The sequence below is a fragment of the Gopherus flavomarginatus genome, chromosome 1 (genome assembly GCF_025201925.1).
Source record: "Gopherus flavomarginatus isolate rGopFla2 chromosome 1, rGopFla2.mat.asm, whole genome shotgun sequence".
NCBI lineage: Eukaryota > Metazoa > Chordata > Testudines > Testudinidae > Gopherus > Gopherus flavomarginatus.
In genome coordinates this window covers 367,215,898-367,241,003 of record NC_066617.1, presented here as the reverse complement: position 1 = coordinate 367,241,003, position 25,106 = coordinate 367,215,898, and the positions used below count along the sequence as shown (strand labels likewise).

The window sequence follows — 25,106 nt, the reverse complement described above, 5'->3', positions numbered from 1 at the left end:
CAGTCAGCCTTCTCCTGAGAACCCCCTCCTAGCCAGGATGGTGCTGCAGTGCCTTACCTCAGTTTCCCATTCAGCTCAGGGCCCATTAAGAACTGCACATCACAGACCAATGGTAATTAAAACTCTCCCTCTCTGGGCATCCAATTTATTTAGTCCCCACACATGGATCCTCCAGGCCCCAACCCCAGGTCAGTGCTTCTCTCCCCTTGAGCTAGCAGCCTCCAGTCCTCCTTCCCGGAACTGGGTTCAGCTTGAAATATAATGTTTATCCTCCGCAGCACGCACATGCAGCAGCTTCCAGCTGCAGCTCCCCAGGCTTCTGCCCTGCCCAGCGCTCTCAGCCCTACAGAGTTGGAGTCAACCCTGCGCTCTCCGTCAGACATCTCACTTCTGTCCTTAGGCCTGGCCTTGCTTTGTTAGTCACATGACCAAAATCATCTGCCCATCTCAGGAGGTGAGCTGACCCTGTAGAGGTAGCCGAAGGCCCCGTTTCCCCTTCAAGGACCAGCCGCCCTGTAACAATGCCCTGCACACCCTTGAGAAGAAAAACTGTCCCTGCCCCAAAGTCCTGACGGTCTTGGCACCACACAATAGACGCCACATGGACTTTGGCCGTCAGATGCAGACGTTGTGACGGCTGGAAGATAAACCGTGGAACCTGTGCAGAAGGAAGCATTGCCAGCCACCATGTTGTCCTCCTAAATCATTCCCTTGCCGCTTGGGGGATTGCACCTTTCTGCCACGTGCCCTTGAGCTGTCGCTTAGCCACACTGTACGGATTGAGCTCTTTCAACCTTTGCTCACAGCGCCTCCCTCACCCTTAGTCACTTCTGTGGCTCTTCTTGGAGCTACATCTAGATGTGATACCCAGCTGAAGGCAATGGGATTCCTGGAATAGCCACTACTGGGTAAAAGTCACCACTTAAGTCCCATTAACTGGTGCCTTGGTCTTGTACTGGTCTGTAGCAGAGTGGATCTAAGCTCCTGCCCAGAAGGGGTTAAAAACAGCCTGGATAAGGGGCTGGGGCTGGAGAAAGCAGCCTTTAAGCTGGGCTGATTGGGGAAGTGGCTGCAGCTGGGGCCACGCCCCAAACTGAGCCACAGGGCCTAATAAGAAAGCCAGGGAGCCAGAAGCAGACAGCCTCTCTCTGACAGGGAGAGAGAGACAAGCCTGGCTGCTTAGGGACTCACCCTGGGGACCTAGAGGAAGGCAGGGCTGGGGAAAGGCCTTAGGAGCTGGGAAGCCCTAGGCCAGCAACTCCCCAGGCTGCAGGGCCTAATTCTAGGCCTCCAAGGGACTGGGCTTGCAGAGGGGCAGCCGGAGGGTGGGTAAAGGCAGCCAGGCCAAAACCCCTTTGCCTATGATGAGTGGCTGATACTGCAGTCTGCCCCAGGGCATGGGAGCTAGACAATGACTGGGCAGTAGCCGATACTGAGGCAAGGTGGGGATAGTAGGGTGGGGTTCCCCTGGGAGGGGGGAGACTCAGTTAAAGGGGCACCGAGGTCCAGGGAGGGGCCTGGGGCTAGCGGAGGACAGGTGGACCACCAGCCTGCAGAGGGTGCTCCGGGCTGGAATTGAGCTAATTCCCCATAGCAACCAGCAGGAGGCACTACAGGGGTGAGTCCACACGTTTACATGGTCCCTCTGCATCGGGGTGAATTTCACCCCTAGAGAGGAGTTATATCACCCCGCTGCTCCGTGATCGTGTGTCTCATTTGCATACTACCAAAATATCAATGACCCTCTTCAGAGCTGTGGTATGTTGCAAACTCATGTCTGGCTGAGGCTGACTGATGCCCTGGCCTGTTCTTCAGCCAACCCTGGCTCCCAGGTTTTCCCCTCCACTCAGTGTGTTTCAATTTATTGTCCCCCGGATGAAGCATGTGGGTTACATTGTCTAAGCTGGATCTTGTGGTAGTTCCTGGCTGCATTTCCTAGTCACAGAGGTCCCTCTGCAATCACCGGTCAGCTCCGAGTGCACTCACACCCCAGGAACAGGGATTGCAGTTGGGTTTGAACAGAAACACTGGGGAATCTCTGTCAGTGTAACCCTGAAAAACAAGAGAGAGACATTTGTGGAGCTCAGAACTAAAGGAAACAATGGACTGTCATGCTGAAGGGAGCGGGCCAGACACACTGCGGGGAGGTGTGTAGTGCAGCACCAGGTGAGGACTCAAGGAGTCTTGAGTTTTAATTCCAGCTCAGCAATGGGAAATCTCTTAAAAGGAGAATGTCAGGTGTTTCCATAAGACTGTACTGAAGGCTAGATAGATAGATGGGGGTGGATGGGGATAGATAGATAGATTGGGGGGGTGTAGGGATATACAGACAGATAGATGGGGTATAGGGAATAGGAGGATACACAACATTTAGATTTTCTGCAAAGTTTTGAAAACTGCATGGCAAAATTATTTATTATTTGTGCTCCATTAGCACCCAGAGGCACCAGAGCAGGGACTGTGTTAGATATCCTACAACAAGCCATAATAAACAGACAGTCTGTGCCCTGAGGAGCTTCCCATCTAAGTATAAGACCAGAGACAACAGGTGGATACACCCCATGGAGAGGGAGAGGAAGAGCGCAAGGAAACAATGTGGGTCGACATGTACACCCAGCAAAGAAGAGTTTTAAGGAGGCCTTTGCAGGAGAACCTCAATGTGGCTTTGTGCATGTTAACTCGCTTTGCATATGTACTTTAATGCAGCAAAATAAATGTTTCCTGGTGTGCATATGCGCACGCGCATGTGCAAACACTGAATTTGTGGTGAGTGCAGAGGATCCAGGAATTAAAGCAGACTAGAAGTAAACGTGAAACTCATAAGTCTATATTCATGGACCAAGCTGAAGGAAACATAAAAAGCAAACAAACAAATAGCACACGGGCTGAAACAGAAATTAGATTTTTTAAATGTTCCCAATTTTTCGTGAGTTTTCACCAACCCAGGTGCATTTTTTTTTTTAGGACATGATCTCTTTGACTCGGGCTCAGTTTCCCCATTTGTAAAAGAGTGCTCATGCTAGGGCTCGAAGTGAGCTCCAGTGAGTGATTCCAGCACTGCCCCAGAAGAGCAGTTACTCCCTTCCAGAGCTACTTTTCAAGCTACAGATATTGGCCTCAAGTCTGAACTGCCCCCGATATGCACAGAGCACAGTGAAGGAACATCAAATTCAAAGTCTTGGTCCTTGTTCAATGGCCTGAGCCCAGCATCTCTTAAAGATCACCTCAAATCCTGGGCTAAAGACCATGGTCAACAGCTCACCTCCCCTGGCCCAATGGAACATGCGGCATTAAGGGTAAAGCGCAGCACTGAGGGAGACAGAGTGCTCTTGTGGGCCAGCCGGAGATTGGGAAACAGACCCCCCAGAGCTAAGGACCATCCCAAGCTTCTCCCCACTCCGCTCCAAGTGCACAGTGCATTTCTTTGACCAGCCTCCTCTAACGTAAACATGAAACTGTGACCACTATAAAACACCATCCTGCACACACTTCTCCTCCTGGGGAGGGGACGAGAACAAATATGTGACAGCCATTAACGTAACACACTACAGGAAGGTGCTCAGATACTATGGTGCTGAGCATGGTGTAAGACATTGAGTAGTGCAAGGGAGCCACTGATATCTCCTCAGTTCTGTGGCCAGTACAGATCAGAGCAGCCTTGGGGCTGCCCTAAACACCACCAGTGGAATATGGCTCAAAGACCCAAGACCCCTGCTGGGGATTGCTGGAACACAGTGACATTCTGACCACTCTCCTTTCCTCCTATCAAGTCCCCAGGAGACACCCATACCAAGCACTGGGAAAGGGACCAGGAGTAGGAGCTGGCTACACTGGCTCCATGAAACTCAGGGATTCCCCCACTCCTGAGGAATCCCACATTTTAACCTGCTGTTTTTTTGTCTCCTTTGTGTTGCCAGAGTAGCCCAAAAGGACAATATCGCAGGAGAGACTCTCAGGACTTCCAGTTTTGTTGGTTGTGAAGAAAGCTTAGGAGGGTGATGTGATGCAAGCCAGGGCTCAGAGGAGGTAGCTTAGCCAATAGACCATTGCCAGGAGACGCAAGGTTGAGGTCCTTTGATGGTCACATGCAGGACATCCTTTCATATCCAGCTGCTGGATGGGGAACTCCCTTTGGTCCTGCTCTACTGTGTGGCTCCTCCCTGACAGATACTCAGAAGAGGGGGTTTTTTCTAGGGAAATATTACACAGAAAGTTGCAACCAAAACCACATCCTAGTACTTTCCAGACCCTGGGGCTAGCAAAGCAAAGCAGGAGAGCGAGAACCAATTTAGGGTCAATGCCATTTATCCTTCACTGCCTTAGTCTAGCACGGTTGGAGAGGCCATAGACACCAGAGACTCCCATCTGATGGAGAGATCCCAGAAGATTTAACTGGGGTGAAATATAAAGACTCCTGCAATGTTTGTCCTGACATTTCAGAGTCACCCCTGCAAACAGGCAGAGCACCCCCAAAGAGATAAGGAGGGACAGCCACAAGACCCATAAGGAGGTAAGTGACTGTGGGGTTATATGAATGGAACGAGGGCAGGCAGGGCGAGGTCCATTGGAAAATGCTCTGTTTCCAGGTAACTGAGAGGGAGCTAAGTTAAATGGCTGTGTTTCTCCCAGGCTCTGCAGACTGAGGTTGCCTCAGCATTTGCAGTTTGTGTGATCTCACAATTAGAGCTAGACCAAAAGAAATAAAAGCAATTACTTTTTGGTGGACATTTTTTTAAAAAAAATTCATTTTCCCCCCAAAATTTACAGTGAAAGTGTTTCCATTTTTTCAATGAAAAATCAAAACCAAAACCAGGAAATACTCCCTTTTTGAAATCTGTTTTCAGTTGCAATTTTTGTTTTCAGTAAAAAAAAAAACTATTTAAAAATAAGAATCAAACATTTTTATCAAAAAAATATTTTTTTATGGAAAATTGAATGTACAGGTTGCTATGTTGGAGATGTTGTTTTTTTCAGCCACAAACCAGAAAATCTGGAGCAAAATGAAAATGTTCTGCAAAAGTTTCATTTTGCTTGAAAAGTCATTTTTCACTGAAAAAATATTTTAACCAAAAAATGTTGACTGACTTACTCCCAGTGTGCAGGGAAAATGCATCCTGTCCTGGGGGAAATCCCCAAATTTACAGCTAATAAGTGATTATAAATAAATTCCCGAGATAAAATGTGACATGCAGAATGGCGAGGCAATAGCACTGAAGACTAAAGCATGATTCCTGTTTTTTTAAATTAAATGCGCCAGAACATTGCTGCTAGAAACCATAATGATAAACCTGCTCCAAATAGAGTTTCTGAACTCCAGAAAGAAAGAAAGAAAGAAAGAAAGAAAGAAAGAAAGAAAGAAGAATAAAAGCTTGTAAATCCCTTGAGGATTTGGCTATTAACCATCTATTTTATCTGGAAAGTGCAGACGTGGCGATGGTGGGATTCATTACAATAGCCTGAGATGGCTGGATGGATGGAAATGTTCTCGTTGCTTATACACCAATGTAGGAGTCTTGGTAATAAGCGAAAGGAATTGGGGATTCTTACCGATGAGAAGATGTGTGATATAATTGGCTTTACTGAAACCTAGTGGGACAATTTGCATGATGGGAATGTTAAAAACACTGGTTACAACCTGTTTAAGAAGTAAGAGAGGTGGGGGGGGCTCTATGTGAAGATGCTGTTACCAATTTTAGAGTTACTGATACCTCAGAACCAAAGGGTTGTGAATGTTAATGGATCAATGAGCGAGGTTGCAAAATTTGCAGATGATACAAAACTACTCAAGATAGTCAAGATCCAGGCAGACTGCGAAGAGCTACAAAAGAATCTCTCAACACTGGGTGACTGGTCAGCAAAATGGCAGATGAAATTCAGTGTTGATAAATGCAAAGTAATACACACTGGAAAACATAATCCCAACTGTACAAAATTATGGGGTCTACATTAGCTGTTGTCACTCAAAGAGATTTTGGATTCACTGTGGTTAGTTCTCTGAAAACATCCACTCAATGTGCAGCGGCAGTCAAAAAAGTGAACAGAATGTTGGGAATCATTAGGAAAGGTAGAAAATATCATGTTAATCCATGGTACGCCCACACCTTGAATATTGCGTGCAAATGTGGTCGCCCCATCGCAAAAAAGATATATATTGGAATTGGAAAAGGTTCTGAAAAGGGCAACAAAAATGTACAGGGTGTGGAAAGGCTGCCATATGTGGAGAGATTAATAAGATTGGGATTTTTGAGCTTGGAAAAGAGACCACTAAGAGGGGATGTGATTGAAGTCTATAAAATCATGACTGAGGTGGAGAAGGTAAATAAGGAAGTGTTGTTTACCCCTTCTAATAACACAAGAACTAGGGGTCACCAAATGAAATTAATAGGCAGCAGGTTTAAAACAAGCAAAAGGAAATAATTTTTCACATAAGGCACAGTTAACCTGTGGAACTCTTTGCCAGAGGATGTTGTAAAGGCCAAAGCTGTAACAGGGTTCAAAAATGAACTAGATAAATTCATGGAGGGAAGGTCCATCAATGTCTATTAGCCAGGATGGGCAGGGATGGCATCCCTAGCCTCTGTTTGCCAGAAGCTGGGAATGCACAACAGGGGACAGATAGATAGATAGATAGATAGATAGATAGATAGATAGATAGATAGATGTTATCAAACTTTTAATTATTCACATCCTTGATTATGTTCTGAACTCACAGGTCTGGATGCATCAGCTATAATTTGCAGTGATCAAACAGCTGCAATTCTCTCTGGTTCATTTTCCCATGGACATATCAGGGTAGAGTCACCTCTGGTGCAATGCACTGCAGTAGCTGTACAGGGGCATAGGCTTATCCGGGAGTAGCCAGGGCTGTCTGCTGTCTCCAAAACATTATCTTCTGTCCTCAATCTTCATCGTCCTTTTCTTACCTCCAAGTATGGGGTGAGATCCTCGCAACGGCTCATGGGTCTCCTGATTGCACTTGGCTCATGGAAGATGGCTGGGGAAAGAGGGCAGGACAGGGAATTCTCTGTGCCCTACTCTCCCCATCGGTCATAATAGCAACTGTGAGTCCCAAATGAGATCAGAGCCTCACTGTGCTAGGAGCTGTACATACACATGTGCATGCTAGAGAGTCCTTGCCCTGAAGAGATTAGAAAGGAAATAGACAAGACAGACAAAGGAGAGGGGAGACTGAGGTACAGAACAGGGAAGCAACTGGCCCATGGTGACCCAGCATGTCAATGTCAGAGCCCAGGGCAGCATTCAGGTCTAGCCTGAATAAACCAAATTGCTGGCTTTGAAAAATGTCCAGCATCCCGAAAAAATCCCAGCCCTTCAATTATTGTATTGCAGGGAAAGAACTTCTGCAAATCAGTTGATCCGCATCTGCTGTAGGTCATGTCAACCTTCAATCAGATCTGCCCTAACCCCTCTGCCTTCCTGCTGATCGGCATCCCAGCCTGGAACCTTAGCAGACCTGTATCCCCATCCCATTCTGCTTCATGTATGTGATTGCTCTGCTAGGAAATGGTACTGTCCTATTCATTGTAAAGCAGGAGCAGACCCTCCATGAGCCCATGTACTATTTCCTGTCCATGCTGGCTGTCATTGATCTGGTCTTCTCAACTGCCATTGTCCCGAAAATGATGAGCATCTTCTGGCTGGATTCCAAAGACATCAGCTTCGAGGCCTGCTTCCTCCAGATGTTCTTCATCCACACCTTCACTGTAGTGGAGTCAAGGGTGCTCTTGGCCATGTCTTTAGACCGATACATGGCTATCTGCAACCCTTTGAGATACAACACTATCATAACAAGCCCAAAGATTGCCCAGATTGGGCTGCCGTCCCTTGCTAGAGGGGTAGGGGTCGTGACGCCCTTAACCTGCCTTCTAACCAGTCTGCCCTACTGTAAAATGAATGTCATCCCTCATTCCTATGGAGAGTAAATGGCCGTGATGGAGCTGGCCTGTGCAAACTCAGCAGTCACTGACCTGTACAGCATCATTGTGGCCGCAGCCCTAGTGGGGACAGACTTCGTCTTCATTGCCTTCTCTTACGGCATAATCCTCAGCTCCGTCCTACGGCTCTCGTCTCAGGAGGCGCGTCTCAAGGCCTTCAACATCTGCGGCTCCCATGTCTGCGTCATCCTGCTCTTCTACCTGGGAGGGCTCTTTTCTATATACCTGCATATTTTTAAGCTTGGCCTTGCTCCTCACATCCAAGTCTTGGTGGCTGACCTGTACCTCGTCGTTCCCGCCATGCTAAACCCAGTCAACTATGGCATTAAGTCCAAGCAGATCCGGAAACGGGTCTTTAAGCTTTTTGGCCAACGAAAGAGCTTAGCAGAACCCAGTATCCAGGGTGGCCACTGACACAGCTCCAGGACCTCTCCTCCATTGTCCCCACACTCTCCTGTGTGTCCCCGCCCTCAACAACATGACATTCCTTTTCAGATCTGAACCTTAGAGTTCAGAAAATGAGATACTAGCACCTGAATCCTCTAAGCTTAATTACCAGCTTAGATCTGATAGCACTGCCACTACCCAAAAATATAGTGTTTTGGGGCACTCTGACCTCCCCAACCTTCCCTGGGGACCGCAAGAATCCAGATCCCTTGGGTTCTTAAAACAAGGAGAAATAAACCATTCCCCCCACCTTTCCCCCTCTCAGAATTTCCCTCTCTGGGCTATCCTGAGAGATACTGATCTAACCTCTAAATCACCATACAGAGAAGCATTTCCCTTCCCTTCCACAAAGAGGCAAACAGATTCAAGGAAAACAAAGAGAGATTCTATCTCACCCCCTCCCCTCTCCCCCCACCCGTCCCGGTGAGTATCCCAATCCCCTGGAATAACACAAGGGAAACAAGGAGGAAAAAATCAATCAGGTTCTCTAAAAAAAAAAAGAAATCTTTTAATAAAAGGAAGGAAAAGGTAAAGAATTATCTCTGTAACTTCAAGATGTAAATATTACAGGGTCCTATAGCTTACAGACACCAGAAAGAGACTTCCCCCCAGTACCAATACAAATCAAAATATTCCCAGCAACTACACATATAAAAGTTAACCAGCCAGATCCACAATTGCAAATAGAGTAAAAACAATCAAAAAGCCTAAACCGCCTGTTTTTACTTACTATATGAAAAGAAACATAGAGAGCCTGTAGCAATGTCTGGTCTCTCTCAGACCCTCTGAGAGAAGAACACACAACACCCAAAGAACACACACAAAAGTTTCCCTCCGCCCAAATTTAAAAGTATCTTGTCTTCTGATTGGTCTTCTGGTCAGGTGTCCAGTTCCCTGCTTGTAACCCTTTACAGGTACAAGAGACATTAACCCTTAACAATCTGCTTATGACACATTCCATGCACAGTGCATGTGAGCTCACACTGGCGGGGGCAGAGCAACACACTCTGCAAAATACCATCCTCCGTGCATGATACCAGAGATAACCATGGCTGGTTTTATATCACCACCGGATAGGGGACAAACCATACAAACCAGGTCTGTCTGGATTAAAACCAAATGAATGGCTTGCCTACCAGTATACCACCCGCTACAGTACGGGGCCCGATGTCAAGAGGTGCTGAGCAGCCCCGACTCCCAGTGAAGCCAAAGGGACTAATCCTGAGGGACTGAGCTATTGCTATCACCATCTGGCTTCTCAGTAGAGCTGTTTGAAAAGTCAGTGCACATTTTTGGAAACGTTCTTTAACATTTGATTGGACCGTTTTCTCCCAGGGTGTGCTATTCCAATGAGTTATTTTAAAATGCCAATGACATTTCTGGAAATTATGTCAGTGCCATTTTTTTTAATGTTGATTTTTTTTAAATGTCAACACCATTTTCTGAAAGTTCGATAAGGTTCTTTTGAGAATGTTCTTTTGAAATTTCAGCCGGCTTTCTGGAGAATGTGCCACATATCGGAAAGACAAATGACGAATGCAAACAAAATGCTAGACACTTGGCAAACCAGGAAAACAAGAATTCCCAAGGACAGGCTGCCAAGATAGGTCCAAACACAGCTATAACTGGGACAGATAGACATGGCAGGGCAAGAGCAACCCCTTGACCAATCTGTATCATCCCTGCCACATACCATTACCCCAGAGAACAGGGAGAAGACAGTGCAAGGTTGAAAGTCCACTAGACAAGCCCCATCTTGGATGAGCATACTCAGCGGAACCAGCCAATGGGGACCTGGCTGGATGGTGAAGCTGCCCAGGTATGTTCCCTCCATGCAGAATGAGCCTAGACCAGGTGTTCTATAAGGTGTGACTGCACTCTTCCCACAGCAGCCAGTGCGTTTGTATAGAGCCTACTACAATGTTGCCCTGGTCCCTGACACTAAGGTAATACAGATTATACATAATAAAAATATACTAATCTGCTGTGCCTTGAAAACAAAGCTTTTGCCACTGACCCACACGTGGTGAGATTCACAGCTGTCTTTGAACATAAGCCTGTATCCTGAAGAACTCGTCTTGTTTTCATCGTTAACATGAGTTGTGCCCTGAGAAGCGAGTAGGGGAAAACAGACCTTTTTATTCATTGCTCTGTTCATAGTGTGCATGGCGCCACCTCTGCTCCCGTAGGGTGATGCGCACCTCTGTGCAGAGGGCCACCACAAAGTCTGGGTACATGCATCTAATCTGAATTCCTGCATAGCACCAGTCAGGGAATTTTAAAATGGAGCTTACATTTTAGGAAGGCAGCCAATCTTCATTTTAAAATTCCACTGGTGTGTTCCAGTGATGAGTTACCCTCTGTTCGAAATGTGGGCCTGATTTCCAGTAAGAACTTATCTAGCTGCAGCTTCTGCCGCTGGATCTTGTTATACCTTTGTTTACTAGATTAAACAGCCCTTCTACTACTTGAAAACTTCTTCCCACAATGGCACCTTTTAATCTTCTCTTGCATAAGCTAAACAGACTGAATTCCTTCAGAAAGAGACACAGTGGGGGAGGGAATATTTTTCTTGGACCAACTTCTGTTGCCAGAAGAGACAAGCTTTTGAGCTTAATTCCATATGTCTCTCACTGTAAGGCAGGTTTCCCAGTGCCCAAATCATTTGTGTGACTTTTCTCTGAACCGTCTCCAATTTTTCAACGTTCTTTTTAAAATGTGGCTGCCAGAACCGCACACAGTATTCCAGTGTCAGTCTCAGCAATACCAACCACACAGGTGAACTCAGGTTTCAGTTGTATCCTTGTTAGTCTGTATCAGCAAAAACAAGTCCTTTTGGCACCTTAGAGACTAACAAATTTATTTGGGCTAAACCCAGGGCCACCCAGAGGTGGAGGCAAGTGGGGCAATTTGCCCCAGGCCCCGGGCTCTGCAGGGGCCCCCATGAGAATGGCTGAGGCTTCTTCCTGGCCCTGGCCCGACCCTGCCACCACCGCTCTTCTGAAGCCTCAGCGCATTCAGGAGTGTCCCTGGACAGCTGCAGCATGGCTTCGGTGGGGCCTGAGCTCCTCCCCTCTCAGAGCCGTGTGGTTAGGGGGTGGGGCTGCGATCTCCAGCGGGGCCTGAGCTCCCTTCACTTGGCCTGAAGTTCACAGCCCCGCCCCCTTGCCACGCAGCTCTGAGCAGGGAGGAGCTGAGGCCCCGCCGGAGCCACGCTGCAGCTTTCCAGGGAGGCTCCTGGATGCACTGATGCTCCGGGTGAGGGGGGAGCTGGGGGTAAGGGGTAAGGGGCTGAGGGTAAGAGGTCGGGACTAGGGCTAAGGGGGTTGGATAAGGGGCAGGGAGTCCCGCGGACAATCAAGGGACAGGGAGGGGGCAGAGGTTGGGGGGGCAGTCAGGGGACAGGGAACACGGGAGTTGGATCTTGGGCTCCAGGTGTCTGTCAGAACTCAGCGGGTGGAGGTGGATAGGGGTCGGGGCAGTCAGGTGACAGGGAGCAGACGACCCCCTTTATAAATTGAAAAAACTTTTTTATATATTTAACACTATTATAAAAGCTGGAGGCAAAGCGGGGTTTGAGATGGAGGCTGACAGCTCGTGACACCCAGTAATAATCTCGTGACCCCCTGAGGGGTCCCAACCCCCAGTTTGAGAACCCCTGGGTTAATTTAATTTTAGTACCCTGTGTCCATTCACATGCATGTGCTATTTTGAGCGTTTCAGTTTTCACAACATAGGCTCATCCCAGATTCTGGAACAAGCTCAAATGCTCAATTCATGGAGTATATACATAAACTGTACTAAAGACAAACCCACAGTAACCGTCTCTAGTTTGTGAGGGACCCCATGGAGCCAGTCTCTAGGAAACAGATAACTGCATGGCGGTTAAGTCCATTAATGGCTATTAACCAAGATGGATAAGGAATGGTGTCCCTAGCCTCTGTTTGTCAGAGGATGGAGATGGATGGCAGGAGAGAGATCACTTGATCATTACCTGTTAGGTTCAATCCCTCTGGGGCACTTGGCATTGGCCATTGTCGGTAAACAGGATACTGAGCTGGATGGACCTTTGGTTTGAGCCAGTATGGCTGTTCTTATGTTCTAACCTAAATGAACTCAAAGTTATGGAGACAGATATGAGTCAAGAAAGCCAGCAGAGTATCAGAAACCTAGAAAAATCTCTGACTGGATGGGCTCAGGCATTTGGTCACAAGCTGAGGTGGTTCAAAAGTTTTGGATTTTTTTTAAGCAGAATTTTTGTATTGTTTCTTTAAACAATCAAACACAGCAAGCAGCAAATATTTGGCCTCACACTTCTGAAACCCCAAACCATGTTCAGGTTTTGGTAGACTAATTTCAGTTTTTCAATTAAAAAAAACACAACAAATTTTGAAGGAAAGCAGATATTGTCCGTGATTTTTTTCTGCTTTTTAAAAACCCCTAGTTTTCGATCCAAAAAAAGTTTTGACAGAAAATATTTGTCCAACCCTTTTAATGAGCTTTAGTGCCTTTTAGCACTAGCTGATGCTGAGAACTAGTGATACCTTGTAAAGAAGTTTTCTCAAAACTGGGTTTGTGTCGAGATGCAGAAGGTTTATTTTTCCCAGGGCCACCCTTGGCGGGGGGAGCAAGTGGGGCAATTTGCTCCAGGCCCCGTGGGGGGAGGGGGCGGAGAATGGATGAGATGACCTCTTCAGGTATCTTCCAGCCCTACATTTCTATTATGTCTGTGAAATTTTGTTGAGAAAAAAATGGAGGAAAAATGTTTTTAAAATATTAAAACACTTCGACCCTTTTGGAATGAAGCATTTCAAATTTTCATTTCAGAACAACTTTTCTTTCCAAAATTTACTTTAGTTTGTATCATTTTAAAATTGAAAGACTGTTTGCCAGAAGCTGAGAATGGGCTACAGGGGTGGATCACTTGATGATGACCTGTTCTGTTCATGCCCTCTGGGGCACCTGGCTTTGGCCGCTATCAGAAGACAGGATACTGCAAGATGGACCTTTGGTCTGACCCAGTATGGCCATTCTTATTTTCTTACGGATAAAAAACGTAAATGTAATATTTCAAATTCATAGAAATGAAACATTTGGATTGGCCAACAATGAATTTATTTTTAAAATTTCATTTCACAAGAAAAATTCAAAATTTTGGCTTTCTATTTTGATTTGGGACCAAAACAAAATCAAAATCTCAAACTTTGTGTCGGGATGGAAAATCTGTTTTCCCACCAGTTCTCTTTGAAACATTTCATGAAATTTAAGCAATAATTAAATGTCTTTTCCCTTTTTATTCATAGAAAACACACTTCTTCAAAATGGCCTTGGTTCCTTCCAACCACACCAACTCCAGCTCATTATATTTCAGCCTTATGGGCATCCCAGGGCTGGAAGCTTCCCATGTCTGGATGGGGATCCTTTTCTGTTCAATGTACATCATTGCGCTGCTAGGAAACAGCATGATTCTGCTTACTGTCAGGTTAGATCAGACCCTCCATGAACCCATGTACTATTTCCTGTGCATGCTTGCGGTCATCGATTTAGTCATGGCTACTTCCATTGTTCCCAAGATGCTCGGCATATTCTGGCTGAACTCGGTGGAGATTGCTTTCGATGCCTGTTTCACGCAGATGTTCTTTGTTCATTCCGCCACAGCTGCGCAATCAGGGGTGCTCTTGGCGATGGCCTTTGACAGATATGTCGCCATCTGTTACCCTCTGAGGTACCAGGCCATCTTAACGCACCAAAAGGTGACACAGATAGGCCTGGCCATTCTGCTAAGAGCTGCTCTTGTCATGACTCCCGTCACCTGGATGATGAAGAGCTTACCCTACTGCGGCTCCAACGTGATTGCCCATTCGTACTGCGAGCTCATGGCTGTGGTGAAGTTGGCCTGCGCCGATCCCCTAGCCAGCAGTCAGTACTGTGTGGTTGGGTCCACGCTCATAGTCGGGACTGACACAGCCTTCGTCTCCATGTCTTACGGGATGATTCTTCGAGCCGTCCTGCGGCTTGCCAAGAAGGAAGCGCGCCTCAAGGCCATTGGCACCTGCGGAGCCCACCTCTGCGTAATGCTGCTCTATTATGTTCCCGGGATGGCCTCCATATACACACAGAGCTTTGGCCAGGGGGTGGCTAACTGGACTCAGGTTCTGCTGGCCGACCTCTACCTCACCCTTCCCCCCATGCTAAACCCAGTCATTTACAGCATGAGGACAAAGCAGGTGCAGGATGCAGTGCTGAAGGTATTTGGGCCCAGGAAGGATCCAGTCTAAGGAGTGTGATCACTCATTCACCGGCTCTATTCAGCAAGGAGGAGATTCTGCCAACCTCACTCACGCAAAGTAGTGACCATGAAATCACTGGCACTACTGGAGACGTAAGGAGCGTCGCAACGCGAGTGAGCATAGCAGGATCTGGCTCCTAATAAGAGGCAGCTTTGTCTAATCCTTAAAGCACAAGACTAGGTGTCAAGACTAGGCTCTCTTCCTGGCTCTGACACTAATCTGCTGTGTGAACTTGGGCACACCACTCCACACACAACCCTTTTCTGTGCCTTGGTTTCCCCTCTCCACCCTAAATAGTCTTGGCTATTTAGACTGTAAATTCTTTGAAGAAGATGTGTCTGGACAGTACCCAACATAACCAGGCCCTGATCTCTCCTCTTTGCTGCAATACAAACAACGAATAATAACTATCTGCGTAATATAAATTACATTTGGAATCCAGAGTAATGCAGAATCGTTCCCTACAGTGTATCTGACAGCTTGTTTAAACCGCTCTAGTTAAGGTCACAAAACAGTGCCCATTGTGATCATCTGTACTCATGGGTCCGAACTTCAGGGAACATCAACCATTTGCCTGCAATTTTCTAGGAGTGGCGTCTGCCTCGAGATGTTTGGGGACGAGGGGTTGTGAAGATTTTAAATGACAGGAGTGAAGCCGTGGTTGAGTTTTGAGGGGCTTCTATTAACAAAATATTAATAAAGGTTTCCATTAGCAAAATATCAGTCTCAGATTTGTTTTGGTGATGGGGCGGCAGATAATTCAGAAACAGCTGAACTTGTATGCTGGACATTGTCCTGGTTCTGTGCAAGGTACGTGACAATATTTGCATTTCAATACGCCTCAGAGGCTCCGAAAAGGGTCCAGTTGTGCTACGTGTCTGTAACACAGTCAGCCTTCTCCTGAGAACCCCCTCCTGGCCAGGATGGTGCTGCAGTGCCTTGCCTCAGTTTCCTCTTCAGCTCAGGGCCCTTAAGAACTGCACATCACAGACCAATGGTAATTAAAGCTCTCCCTCTCTGGGCATCCAATTTATTTAGTCCCAGCACATGGATCGTCCAGGCCTCAACCCCAAGTCAGTACTTCTCTTCCCTTGAGCTAGCAGCCTCCAGTCCTCCTTCCCGGAACTGGGTTCAGCTTGAAATATATCGTTTATCCTCCGCAGCACGCATGCTTCCAGCTGCAGCTCCCCAGGCTTCTGCCCTGCCCAGCACTCTCAGCACTACAGAGCTGGAGTCAACCCCTCGCTCTCTGTCAGACATCTCCCTTCTGTCCTTAGGCCTGGCCTTGCTTTGTTAGTCACATGACCAAAATCACCTGCCCATCTCGAGAGGTAAGCTGACCCTGCAGAGGTAGTCGAAGGCCCCGTTTCCCCTTCAAGGACCAGCCGCCCTGTAACAATGCCCTGCACACCCTTGAGAAGAATAACAGTCCCTGCCCCAAAGTCCTGACGGTCTTGGCACCACACGAGAGACTCCACATGGCCTTTGGCCATCAGATGCAGACGTTGTGATGGCTGGAAGATAAACCATGGAACCTGTGCAGAAGGAAGCATTGCCAGCCACCATGTGGTCCTCCTAAATCATTCCCCTGACGCTTGGGGGATTGCACCTTTCAGCCACATGCCCTTGAGCTGTTGCTTAGCCACGCTGTACGGATTGAGCTCTTTCAACCTTTGCTCACAGCACCTCCCTCACCCTTAGTCACTTCTGTGTAACCCTGAAAAGCAAGAGAGAGACACCTGTGCAGCTCGGAACTAAAGGAAACAATGGACTGTCATGCTGAAGGGAGAGGGCCAGACACACTGCAGGGAGGTGTGTAGTGGAGCACCAGGTGAGGAGTTAAGGAGTCTTGAGTTTTAATCCCAGCTCGGTAATGGATTATCTGTGTGACACAGAGAAATCTCTTAAAAGGAGAATGTCAGGTGTTTAGATAAGACCGTACTGAAGGCCAGATAGATAGATAGATTCGGGGGGTGTAGGGATAGACAGACAGATAGATGGGAGGGTGGATGGGGATAGGTGGAAACACAGCATTTAGATTTTAGGCAAAGTTTTACAAACCTTCATGGCAAAATTATTTAGTATTTATTATTTGTGCTGCATTAGCACCCAGAGGCCCCAGTCACAGAGCAGGGTTCGACTGTGTTAGATACTGTACAACAAGCCATAATAAACAGACAGTCTGTGCCCTGAGCAGATTCCCATCTAACTATAAGACCAGAGACAACAGGTGGAAACACCCCACGGAGAGGGCAGGGGAAAGCGCAAGGAAACAGTGTGGGTCAACATGTACACCCAGCTGCCTACCCATTGTCAAGTTTCCCGGCAGCATCACGCCAAAGAAGAGTTTTAAGGAGGCCTTTGCAGGAGAACCTCAATGTGACTTTGTGCATGTTAACTCGCTTTGCGTATGTACTTTAAGGCAACAAAATAAATGTGTGTGTGTGTGTGTGTGTGCGCACGCGCGCGCAAACACTGAGTTTCTGGTGAGTGCGGAGGATTCAGGAATTAAAGCAGACTAGAAATAAACGTGAAACTCATAAGTCTATATTCATGGACCAAGCTGAAGGAAACATAAAAAGCAAACAAACAAATAGCACACGGGCTGAAGCAGAAATTAGATTTTTTAAATGTTCCCAATTTTTCTTTTTTTTCCTTTTTTTTGTAAGGACACCATCTCTTTGACTGGGGCTCAGTTTCCCCATTTGTAAAAGAGGCTAATCCTGCTAGGGCTCGAAGTGAGCTGCAGTGAAGGATTCCAGCACCGCCTGGGGAGAGCAGTTACTCCCTTCCAGAGCTACCTCAAGTCTGAACTGCCCCCGATATGCACCGAGCACAGTGACAGGATATCAAATTCAAGGTCTTGGCCCTTGTTCAATGGGCAGAGCCCAACATCTCTTAAAGATCACCTCAAACCCTGGGCTGAAGACCATGGCCAACAACTCACCTCCCCTGGCCCAATGGAACACACGGCATTAAGGGTAAAGCGCGGCACTGAGGGAGACAGAGTGCTCTTGTGGGCCAGCCGGAGACTGGGAAACAGACCGCCCAGAGCTAAGGACCATCCCAAATTTCTCCCCGCTCCGCTCCACGTGCACAGTGCATTTCTTTGACCAGCCTCCTCTAACGTAAACATGAAACTATGACCACTATAAAACACCATCCTGCACACACTTCTCCTCCTGGGGAGGGGATGAGAACAAAAGTGTGACAGCTGTTAATGTAATGCACTACAGGACGCGTTACAGATACTATGGTGCTGAGCATGGTGTAAGACACTGAGTAGTGCAAGGGAGCCATTGATATCTCCTCAGTCCTGTGGCTGGTACAGTTCAGAGCAGCCTTGGGGCTGCCCTAAACACTGTAGTAAGATGAGGTCCTGAAACATACACTATTGTGTCAGAGGCCTAGTCTGAGGCCTGAAGCCTGAACCAAAGTACTTCCAGGCATTGCTAAGCAAAAGCTGGGCTGTGAGCCAGAGGCAGGCCTCACTTACAGAAATTGGCAAAAAGAGGGTTGTTAGAAGCAGATATGTTCACATATAAGGGCTAATAAGAGGAACTTGTGCCAAGATGGCGCCTGAACAGCCTGATACAAGGACACTCCATAGACATAACAAGGAACAGGCAGGTGCATCTTAAAGTCAGGACAGCATGATGGATAGATCTGTTTGTCTGGAACAACATGTACAAAGGGGGAGACAGTATCCTAATGAATCAAGGGACTGTACCTCAATACGTCAGGAGGGACGAGTAATCTCTCCTGTAACTGTATAAAAGTAGGTCCCAGAGTGCACATCTTTGTCCAGCCTAGGGGGCAGTGGAGTGTCCCGCCACTGACTGATCCGTGTCCATTGTCAGGGGACACATATTCGTAGTACGTCCTGTAGAGTCTATAGGAAACTATTACTGTGCTTCGTTTGACAATAAACCTGGCTTGGGTTCCTTCGTACCTTACTAGAATCTGTGGTCTTTGGGGGTTCTCTCACGGTTTGCTGTGTCACGTATCTGTGTAGACCCGGGGCAGCACACACAGGGAACACGCACACAGCCAAATGTTATCATCATCAAACAAGAGCAGAGCACTACACCGGTAGCTACTAACAATAAACACCACCAGTGGAATATGCCCCCAAAGGTCCAGGATCCCTGCTGGGGATTGCTGGAACACAGTGACATTCTGACCATGCTCCTTTCCTCCTGTCAAGTCCTCAGTACAACCGCATACCAAGCACTGGGAAAGGGACCACGAGTAGGAGCTGGCTACACTGGCTCCATGAAACTCAGGGATTCCCCCACTCCTGAGGAATCCCCACATTTTCATCTACCGGTTTTTTGTCTCCTTTGTGGTGCCAGAGTAACCCAAAAGGACAATATCACAGGAGAGACTTTCAGCACTTCCAGTTTTCTTGGTTGTGAAGAAAGCTTAGGAGGGTGATGTGATGCAAGCCAGGGCTCAGAGGAAGTAGCTCAGCCAATAAGACCACTGCCAGGAATTCCAAGGTTGAGATCCTTCGATGGTCACATGCAGGACATCCTTTCATATCCAGACATTCAGAAGAGGGTTTTTTTTCTGGGGAAATGTTACACAGAGAGTTGCAACCAACACACAATTGTTTGCACCACCCCATCTTAGTACTTTCCAGACCCTGGGGCTAGCAAAGCAAAGCAGGAGATCGAGAACTAGGTTAGGATCAATACCATTTATCCTTCACTGCCTTAAACTAGCACGGTTGGAGAGGCCATAGTCACCAGAGACTCCCATCTGATGGAGAGATCCCAGAAGATTTAACTGGAGTGAAATATAAAGACTGCTGCAATGTTTGTCCTGACATTTCAGAGTCACTCCTGCACACAGGCAGAGCACCCCCAAAGAGATAAGGAGGGACAGCCACAAGACCCATAAGGAGGTAGGTGACTGTGGGGTTATTTGAATGGAACGGGGGCAGGCAGGGTGAGGTCCATTGGAAAATGCTCTGTTTCCGAGTAACTGAGAGGGAGCTAAGTTAAATGGCTGTGTTTCTCCCAGGCTTTGCAGACTGATGTTGCTTCAGCATTTGCAGTTTCTGTGATCTCATAATTAGAGCTTGGCCCAAAAAAATAAAAGCAATTACTTTCTGGTGGACATTTTAAATTTTTTTTTTCATTTCCCCCCAAAAATTGACAGTGAAAATGTTTCCATTTTTCAATGAAAAATCAGAATCAAACAGGAAATACTCCCTTTTTGAAATCTGTTTTCAGTTGCAATTTTTATTTTCTGTAAAAGAAAAACTATTTAAAAATAAGAATGAAACATTTTTACCAAAAAAATATTTTTTTATGGAAAATTGAATGTTCAGGTTGCTGTGTTGGAGATGTAGTTTTTTTCAGTCACAAACCAGAAAATCTGGAGCAAAATGAAAATATTCTGCAAAAGTTTCATTTTGCTTGAAAAGTCATTTTTCACTGAAAAAATTTTTAACCAAAAAATGTTGACTGACTTACTCCCAGTATGTAGGGAAAATGCATCCTGCCCTGGGGGAAATCCCCAAATTTACAACTAATAAGTGATTATAAATAAGTTCCCGAGATAAGATCTGATATGCAGAATGGCGAGGCATAGAACTGAAGACTAAGCCATGATTCCTGTTTTTTAAATTAAATGCACCAGAACATTGCTGCTAGAAACCATAATGATAAACCTGCCACAGACAGGGTTTCTGAACTCAAGAAAGAAAGAAAGAAAGAATCAAAGCTTCTAAATCCCTTGAGAATATGGCTATTGGCCATCTATTTTATCTGGAAAGTGCAGATATGTGGCAATAGTGGGATTCATTACAACAGCCTGAGACGGATGGATGGATGGAAGTGTTCTCGTTGCTTATACACCAATGCTAGGAGTCTTGGTAATAAGCGAAAGGAATTGGGAATTCTTACCGATGAGAAGATGTGTGATACAATTGGCTTTACTGAAACCTGGTGGGACAATTTGCATGACGGGAATGTTAAAAACACTGGTTACAACCTTTTTAGGAAGTAAGAGAAGTGAAGGGGCCTCTGTGTGAAGGTGCTGTTACCTATTTTAGAGTTACTGATACCTCAGAACCAGAGGGTTGTGAATGTTAATGGATCAATGTGCGAGGTTGCAAACTTTGCAGATGATACAAAACTACTCAAGATAGTTAAGACCCAGGCAGATTGCGAAGAGCTACAAAAGAATCTCTCAACACTAGGTGACCGGGCAGCAAAATGGCTGATGAAATTCAATGCTGATAAATGCAAAGTAATACACACTGGAAAACATAATCTCAACTGTACAACAAAATTATGGGGTCTACATTAGCTGTTGCCACTCAACGAGATTTTGGATTCACTGTGGTTAGTTCTCTGAAAACATCCACTCAATGTGCAGCGACAGTCAAAAAAGGGAAGAGAATGTTGGGAATCATTAGGAAAGGTAGAAAATATCATATTAATCCATGGTACGCCCACACCTTGAATATTGCGTACAGATGTGGTCTTCCCATCTCCAAAAAAATAAATTGGAATTGGAAAAGGTTCTGAAAAGGGCAACAAAAACGTACAGGGCATGGAACGGCTGCAATATGAGGAGAGATTAATAAGATTGGGACTTTTGAGCTTGGAAAAGAGACGACTAGAGGGGATATGATAGAGGTCTATAAAATCATGACTGAGGTGGAGAAAGTAAATAAGGAAGTGTTGTTTACTCCTTCTCATAACACAAGAATTAGGGGTCACCAAATGAAATTAATAGGCAGCAGGTTTAAAACAAGCAAAAGGAAATATTTTTTCACACAACGCACAATTAACCTGTGGAACTCTTTGCCAGAGGATGTTATGAAGGCCAAGACTGTACCAGGGTTCAAAAAAGAATTAGATAAGTTCATGGAGGATAGGTCCATCAATGTCTATTAGCCAGGATGGGCAGGGATGGCGTCCCTAGCCTCTGTTTGCCAGAAGCTGGGAATGGACGACAGGGGATAGATAGATAGATAGATGTTATCAAACTTTTAATTATTCACTGAACTCACAGGTCTGGATGCATCAGCTGTAATTTGCATTGATCAAACAGCTGCAATTCTCTCTGGTTCATTTTCCCATGGACATATCAGGCTAGATTCACCCCTGGCGCAATGCACTGCAGTAGCTGTACAGGGGCATAGGCTTACCAGGGAGTAGCCAGGGCTGTCTGCTGTCTCCAAAACATTATCGTCTGTCCTCAATTCTCATCGGCCTCTTCTTACCTCCAGGTATAGGGTGAGATCCTCGCAGCGGCTCATGGGTCTCCTGATTGCACTTGGTTCATGGAAGGTGGCGGGGGAAAGAGGAAAGGACAGGGAATTCTCTGTGCCCTACTCTCCCCATTGGTAAGTATAATAGCAACTGTGGGCCCCAAGTGAGATTAGGGCCTCACCGTGCTAGGAGCTGTACATACACATGTGCATACTAGAGAGTCCTTGCCCTGAAGAGATTAGAAAGGAAATAGACAAGACATCCAAATGGGGGGCAGGGGCAACTGAGGCACAGAGCAGGAAGCGACTGGCCCAAGGTGACCCAGCATGTCAGTGGCAGAGCCCAGGGCAGGGCCTGAATAAACCAAATGAGCTCGTGCTGGCTTTGAAAAATGTCCAGCATCCTGAAAAATCCCTGCCCTTCAGTTATTCTACTGCAGGGAAAGAGCTTTTGCAAATCGATTGATCCGCGTCTGCTGTAGGGCATGTCAACTTTCAATCAGACCTGCCCTAACCCCTCTGCCTTCCTGCTGATCGGCATCCCCGGCCTGGAATCTGAGCACATCTGGATCTCCATCCCATTCTGCCTCATGTATGTGATTGCTCTGCTAGGAAATGGTACTGTCCTCTTCGTTGTAAAGCAGGAGCAGACCCTCCATGAGCCCATGTACTATTTCCTGTCCATGCTGGCTGTCATTGATCTGGTCTTCTCAACTGCCGTTGTCCTCAAAATGATGAGCATCTTCTGGCTGGATTCCAGAGACATCAGCTTCGAGGCCTGCTTCCTCCAGATGTTCTTCATCCACACCTTCACTGTAGTGGAGTCAAGGGTGCTCTTGGCCATGTCTTTAGACCGATACATGGCTATCTGCAACCCCTTGAGATACAACACTATCATAACCAGCCCAAAGATTACCCAGATTGGGCTGCTGTCCCTTGCTAGAGGGGTGGGGGTCGTGACGCCCTTAACCTGCCTTCTGACCAGTCTGCCCTACTGTAAAATGAATGTCATCCCTCCTTCCTATTGCGAGTACTTGGCTGTGATGGAGCTGACCTGTGCACACTCAGCAGTCACCGACCTGTACAGCATCCTTGTTGCCACAGCCCTAGTGGGGACAGACTTCGTCTTCATTGACTTCTCTTATGGCATGATCCTCCGCTCTGTCCTATGGCTCTCGTCTCAGGAGGCACGACTCAAGGCCTTCAGCACCTGCAGCTCCCATGTCTGCATCATCCTGCTCTTCTACCTGGGAGGGATCCTTTCTATGTACCTACATATTTTTAAGCTCAGCCTTGCTCCTCACATCCAGGTCTTGGTGGCTGACCTGTACCTCGTCGTTCCCCCCATGCTAAACCCAGTCATCTACGGCATTAAGTCCAAGCAAATCCAGAAATGGGTCTTTAAGCTTTTTGGCCAAAGAAAGAGCTTAGCATAACCCAGTGTCTAGTGTGGCCACTGATGCAGCCCCAGGACCTCCCCTCCATTGTCCCCACCCTCTCCTGCTTGACCCGCCCTCACCAGCATGACATTCCATGCACAGTGCATGTGAGCTCACACCGGTGGGGGCAGAGCAACGCACTCTGCAAAACACCATCCTCCGTGCATGATACCAGAGATAACCACGGCTGGTTTTATATCACCACCAGATAGGGGACAAACCATACAAACCAGGTCTGTCTGGATTAAAACCGAATGAATGGCTTGCCTACCAGTATCCCACCTGCTACAGTACGGGGCCAGATGTCAAGAGATGCTGAGCAGCCCTGACTCCCAGTGAAGCCAATGGGACTAATCCTGAGGGGTACTGAGCTATTGCTATCACCATCTGGCTTCTCAGCAGAGCTCTCTGAAAAGTCAGTACATGGTTTTGGAAATGTTATTTATCATTTGATTGGACCGTTTTCTCCCAGGGTGTGCTATTCCAATGTGTTGTTTTAAAATGCCAATGACATTTCTAGAAATTATGTCAGTGCCATTTTTTTTTAAATGTTGATGATTTTTTTTTATATGTCAACACCATTTTTTGAAAGTTCGGTGAGGTTCTTTTGAAAATGTTCTTTTTAAATTTCAGCCGGCTGTCTGGCTGGTTGAAAAATACCATGATTTCTTTGTCACATTTTTTTACTGGTTTCCAAAATTACAATTTTTTTTGACATTATTTGAAAAATCAAAGACTTGTGACCATTTTGATGTGTCAGGATTTCGCCCCTTGTGCATTGCAGGGGAGCATTTTCTAAAATACCACTTAAGGATACGTCTCCACAGCCTGCAGCAGTGAGCCTGCCGGCCCAGGGCTACAGGATGTGGCTCGGGGGGCTCGCGTTTCCATGCTAAAAATAGCTGCTTAGAGAGCTGGCATGAGGGCTTTGAAGCCTAGCGAGGGAGCTGTGTTTCAGTACCTGAGCTCCAGCCTGAGCCACACCTTAAAACCACTGTCCACACAGCTATTCATAACATGGCCTATGTGTGTCAACCCGAACTCGGAGGATAGCTTTCGCTGGCTGTGGAGACGTAACACAAGTGACCAAGTCCTGTTCGGACTGATGGGTAAAATTTACAAAAGTGATTGAGGGACATTGAAACAGATTTTTAATGGTATTTAGATGCCTAAAGATGCTAATAGGCCCCTGAATGCTTCTGAAAATCCCACTAGGGACCTACATGCATCTTGAGGTGCCTAAATCCCTTAAAAATCTGTCCCATAGGTGCCTAAGTCTCACTGAAAGTCAATGGGACTTGGACTTCTAGACCACACAGGCGCTGTTGAAAATTTGACCCTAAATCTGGTTTGTGTTTCCCTCCAGTGACCCTCCAAAGCAATCTCAGATCAGCCCCTTCCATTTATACAAATCAGACACAAATCAGACTTGATCACACGTCTTGGAGCATGTGCCACATATTGGAAAGACAAATGAGGAATGCAGACAAAATTAGTCACTCTTACACACTAGACATCTGGCAAACCAGGAAAACAAGAATCCCCAAGGACAGGCTGCCAAGATAAGTCCAAATACAGCTATAACTGGGACAGATAGACATGGCAGGGTGAAAGCAACCCCTTGACCAATCTCTATTGTCCCTACTGCATACCATTACCCCAGAGAACAGCGAGAAGACAGTGCAAGGCTGAAAGTCCACTAGACAAGCCCCATCTTGGATGAGCATCCTCAGTGAAGCCACCC

At 46.6% G+C, this 25,106-nt stretch overlaps 2 protein-coding genes and 1 pseudogene across 2 annotated transcripts; all 3 read left to right on the top strand.

Annotated features, from left to right (window-relative positions):
- Positions 1-7,499: 7,499 nt before the first annotated feature.
- LOC127044006 (olfactory receptor 52E4-like) lies at positions 7,500-8,369 on the top strand (annotated as a pseudogene).
- A 5,366-nt stretch (positions 8,370-13,735) lies between these two features.
- On the top strand, positions 13,736-14,680 carry LOC127044002 (olfactory receptor 52I2-like). Its single transcript, XM_050938300.1, has one exon. It carries the CDS (start codon positions 13,778-13,780, stop codon positions 14,678-14,680), a length of 903 nt encoding a protein of 300 aa, XP_050794257.1. The 5' UTR covers positions 13,736-13,777.
- Positions 14,681-22,408: 7,728 nt separating this feature from the next.
- Positions 22,409-23,359, top strand: LOC127043989 (olfactory receptor 52K2-like). The gene has a single exon (XM_050938290.1). The coding sequence runs from the start codon at positions 22,409-22,411 to the stop codon at positions 23,357-23,359; it is 951 nt and encodes a 316-aa protein (XP_050794247.1).
- The last annotated feature ends 1,747 nt before the right edge of the window (positions 23,360-25,106 follow it).

Excerpts from the sequence above, each read along its gene's own strand:
- LOC127044002 (XM_050938300.1), top strand. The coding sequence starts at position 13,778 with ATGGGCATCCCAGGGCTGGAAGCTTCCCATGTCTGGATGGGGATCCTT.
- LOC127043989 (XM_050938290.1), top strand. The coding sequence starts at position 22,409 with ATGTCAACTTTCAATCAGACCTGCCCTAACCCCTCTGCCTTCCTGCTG.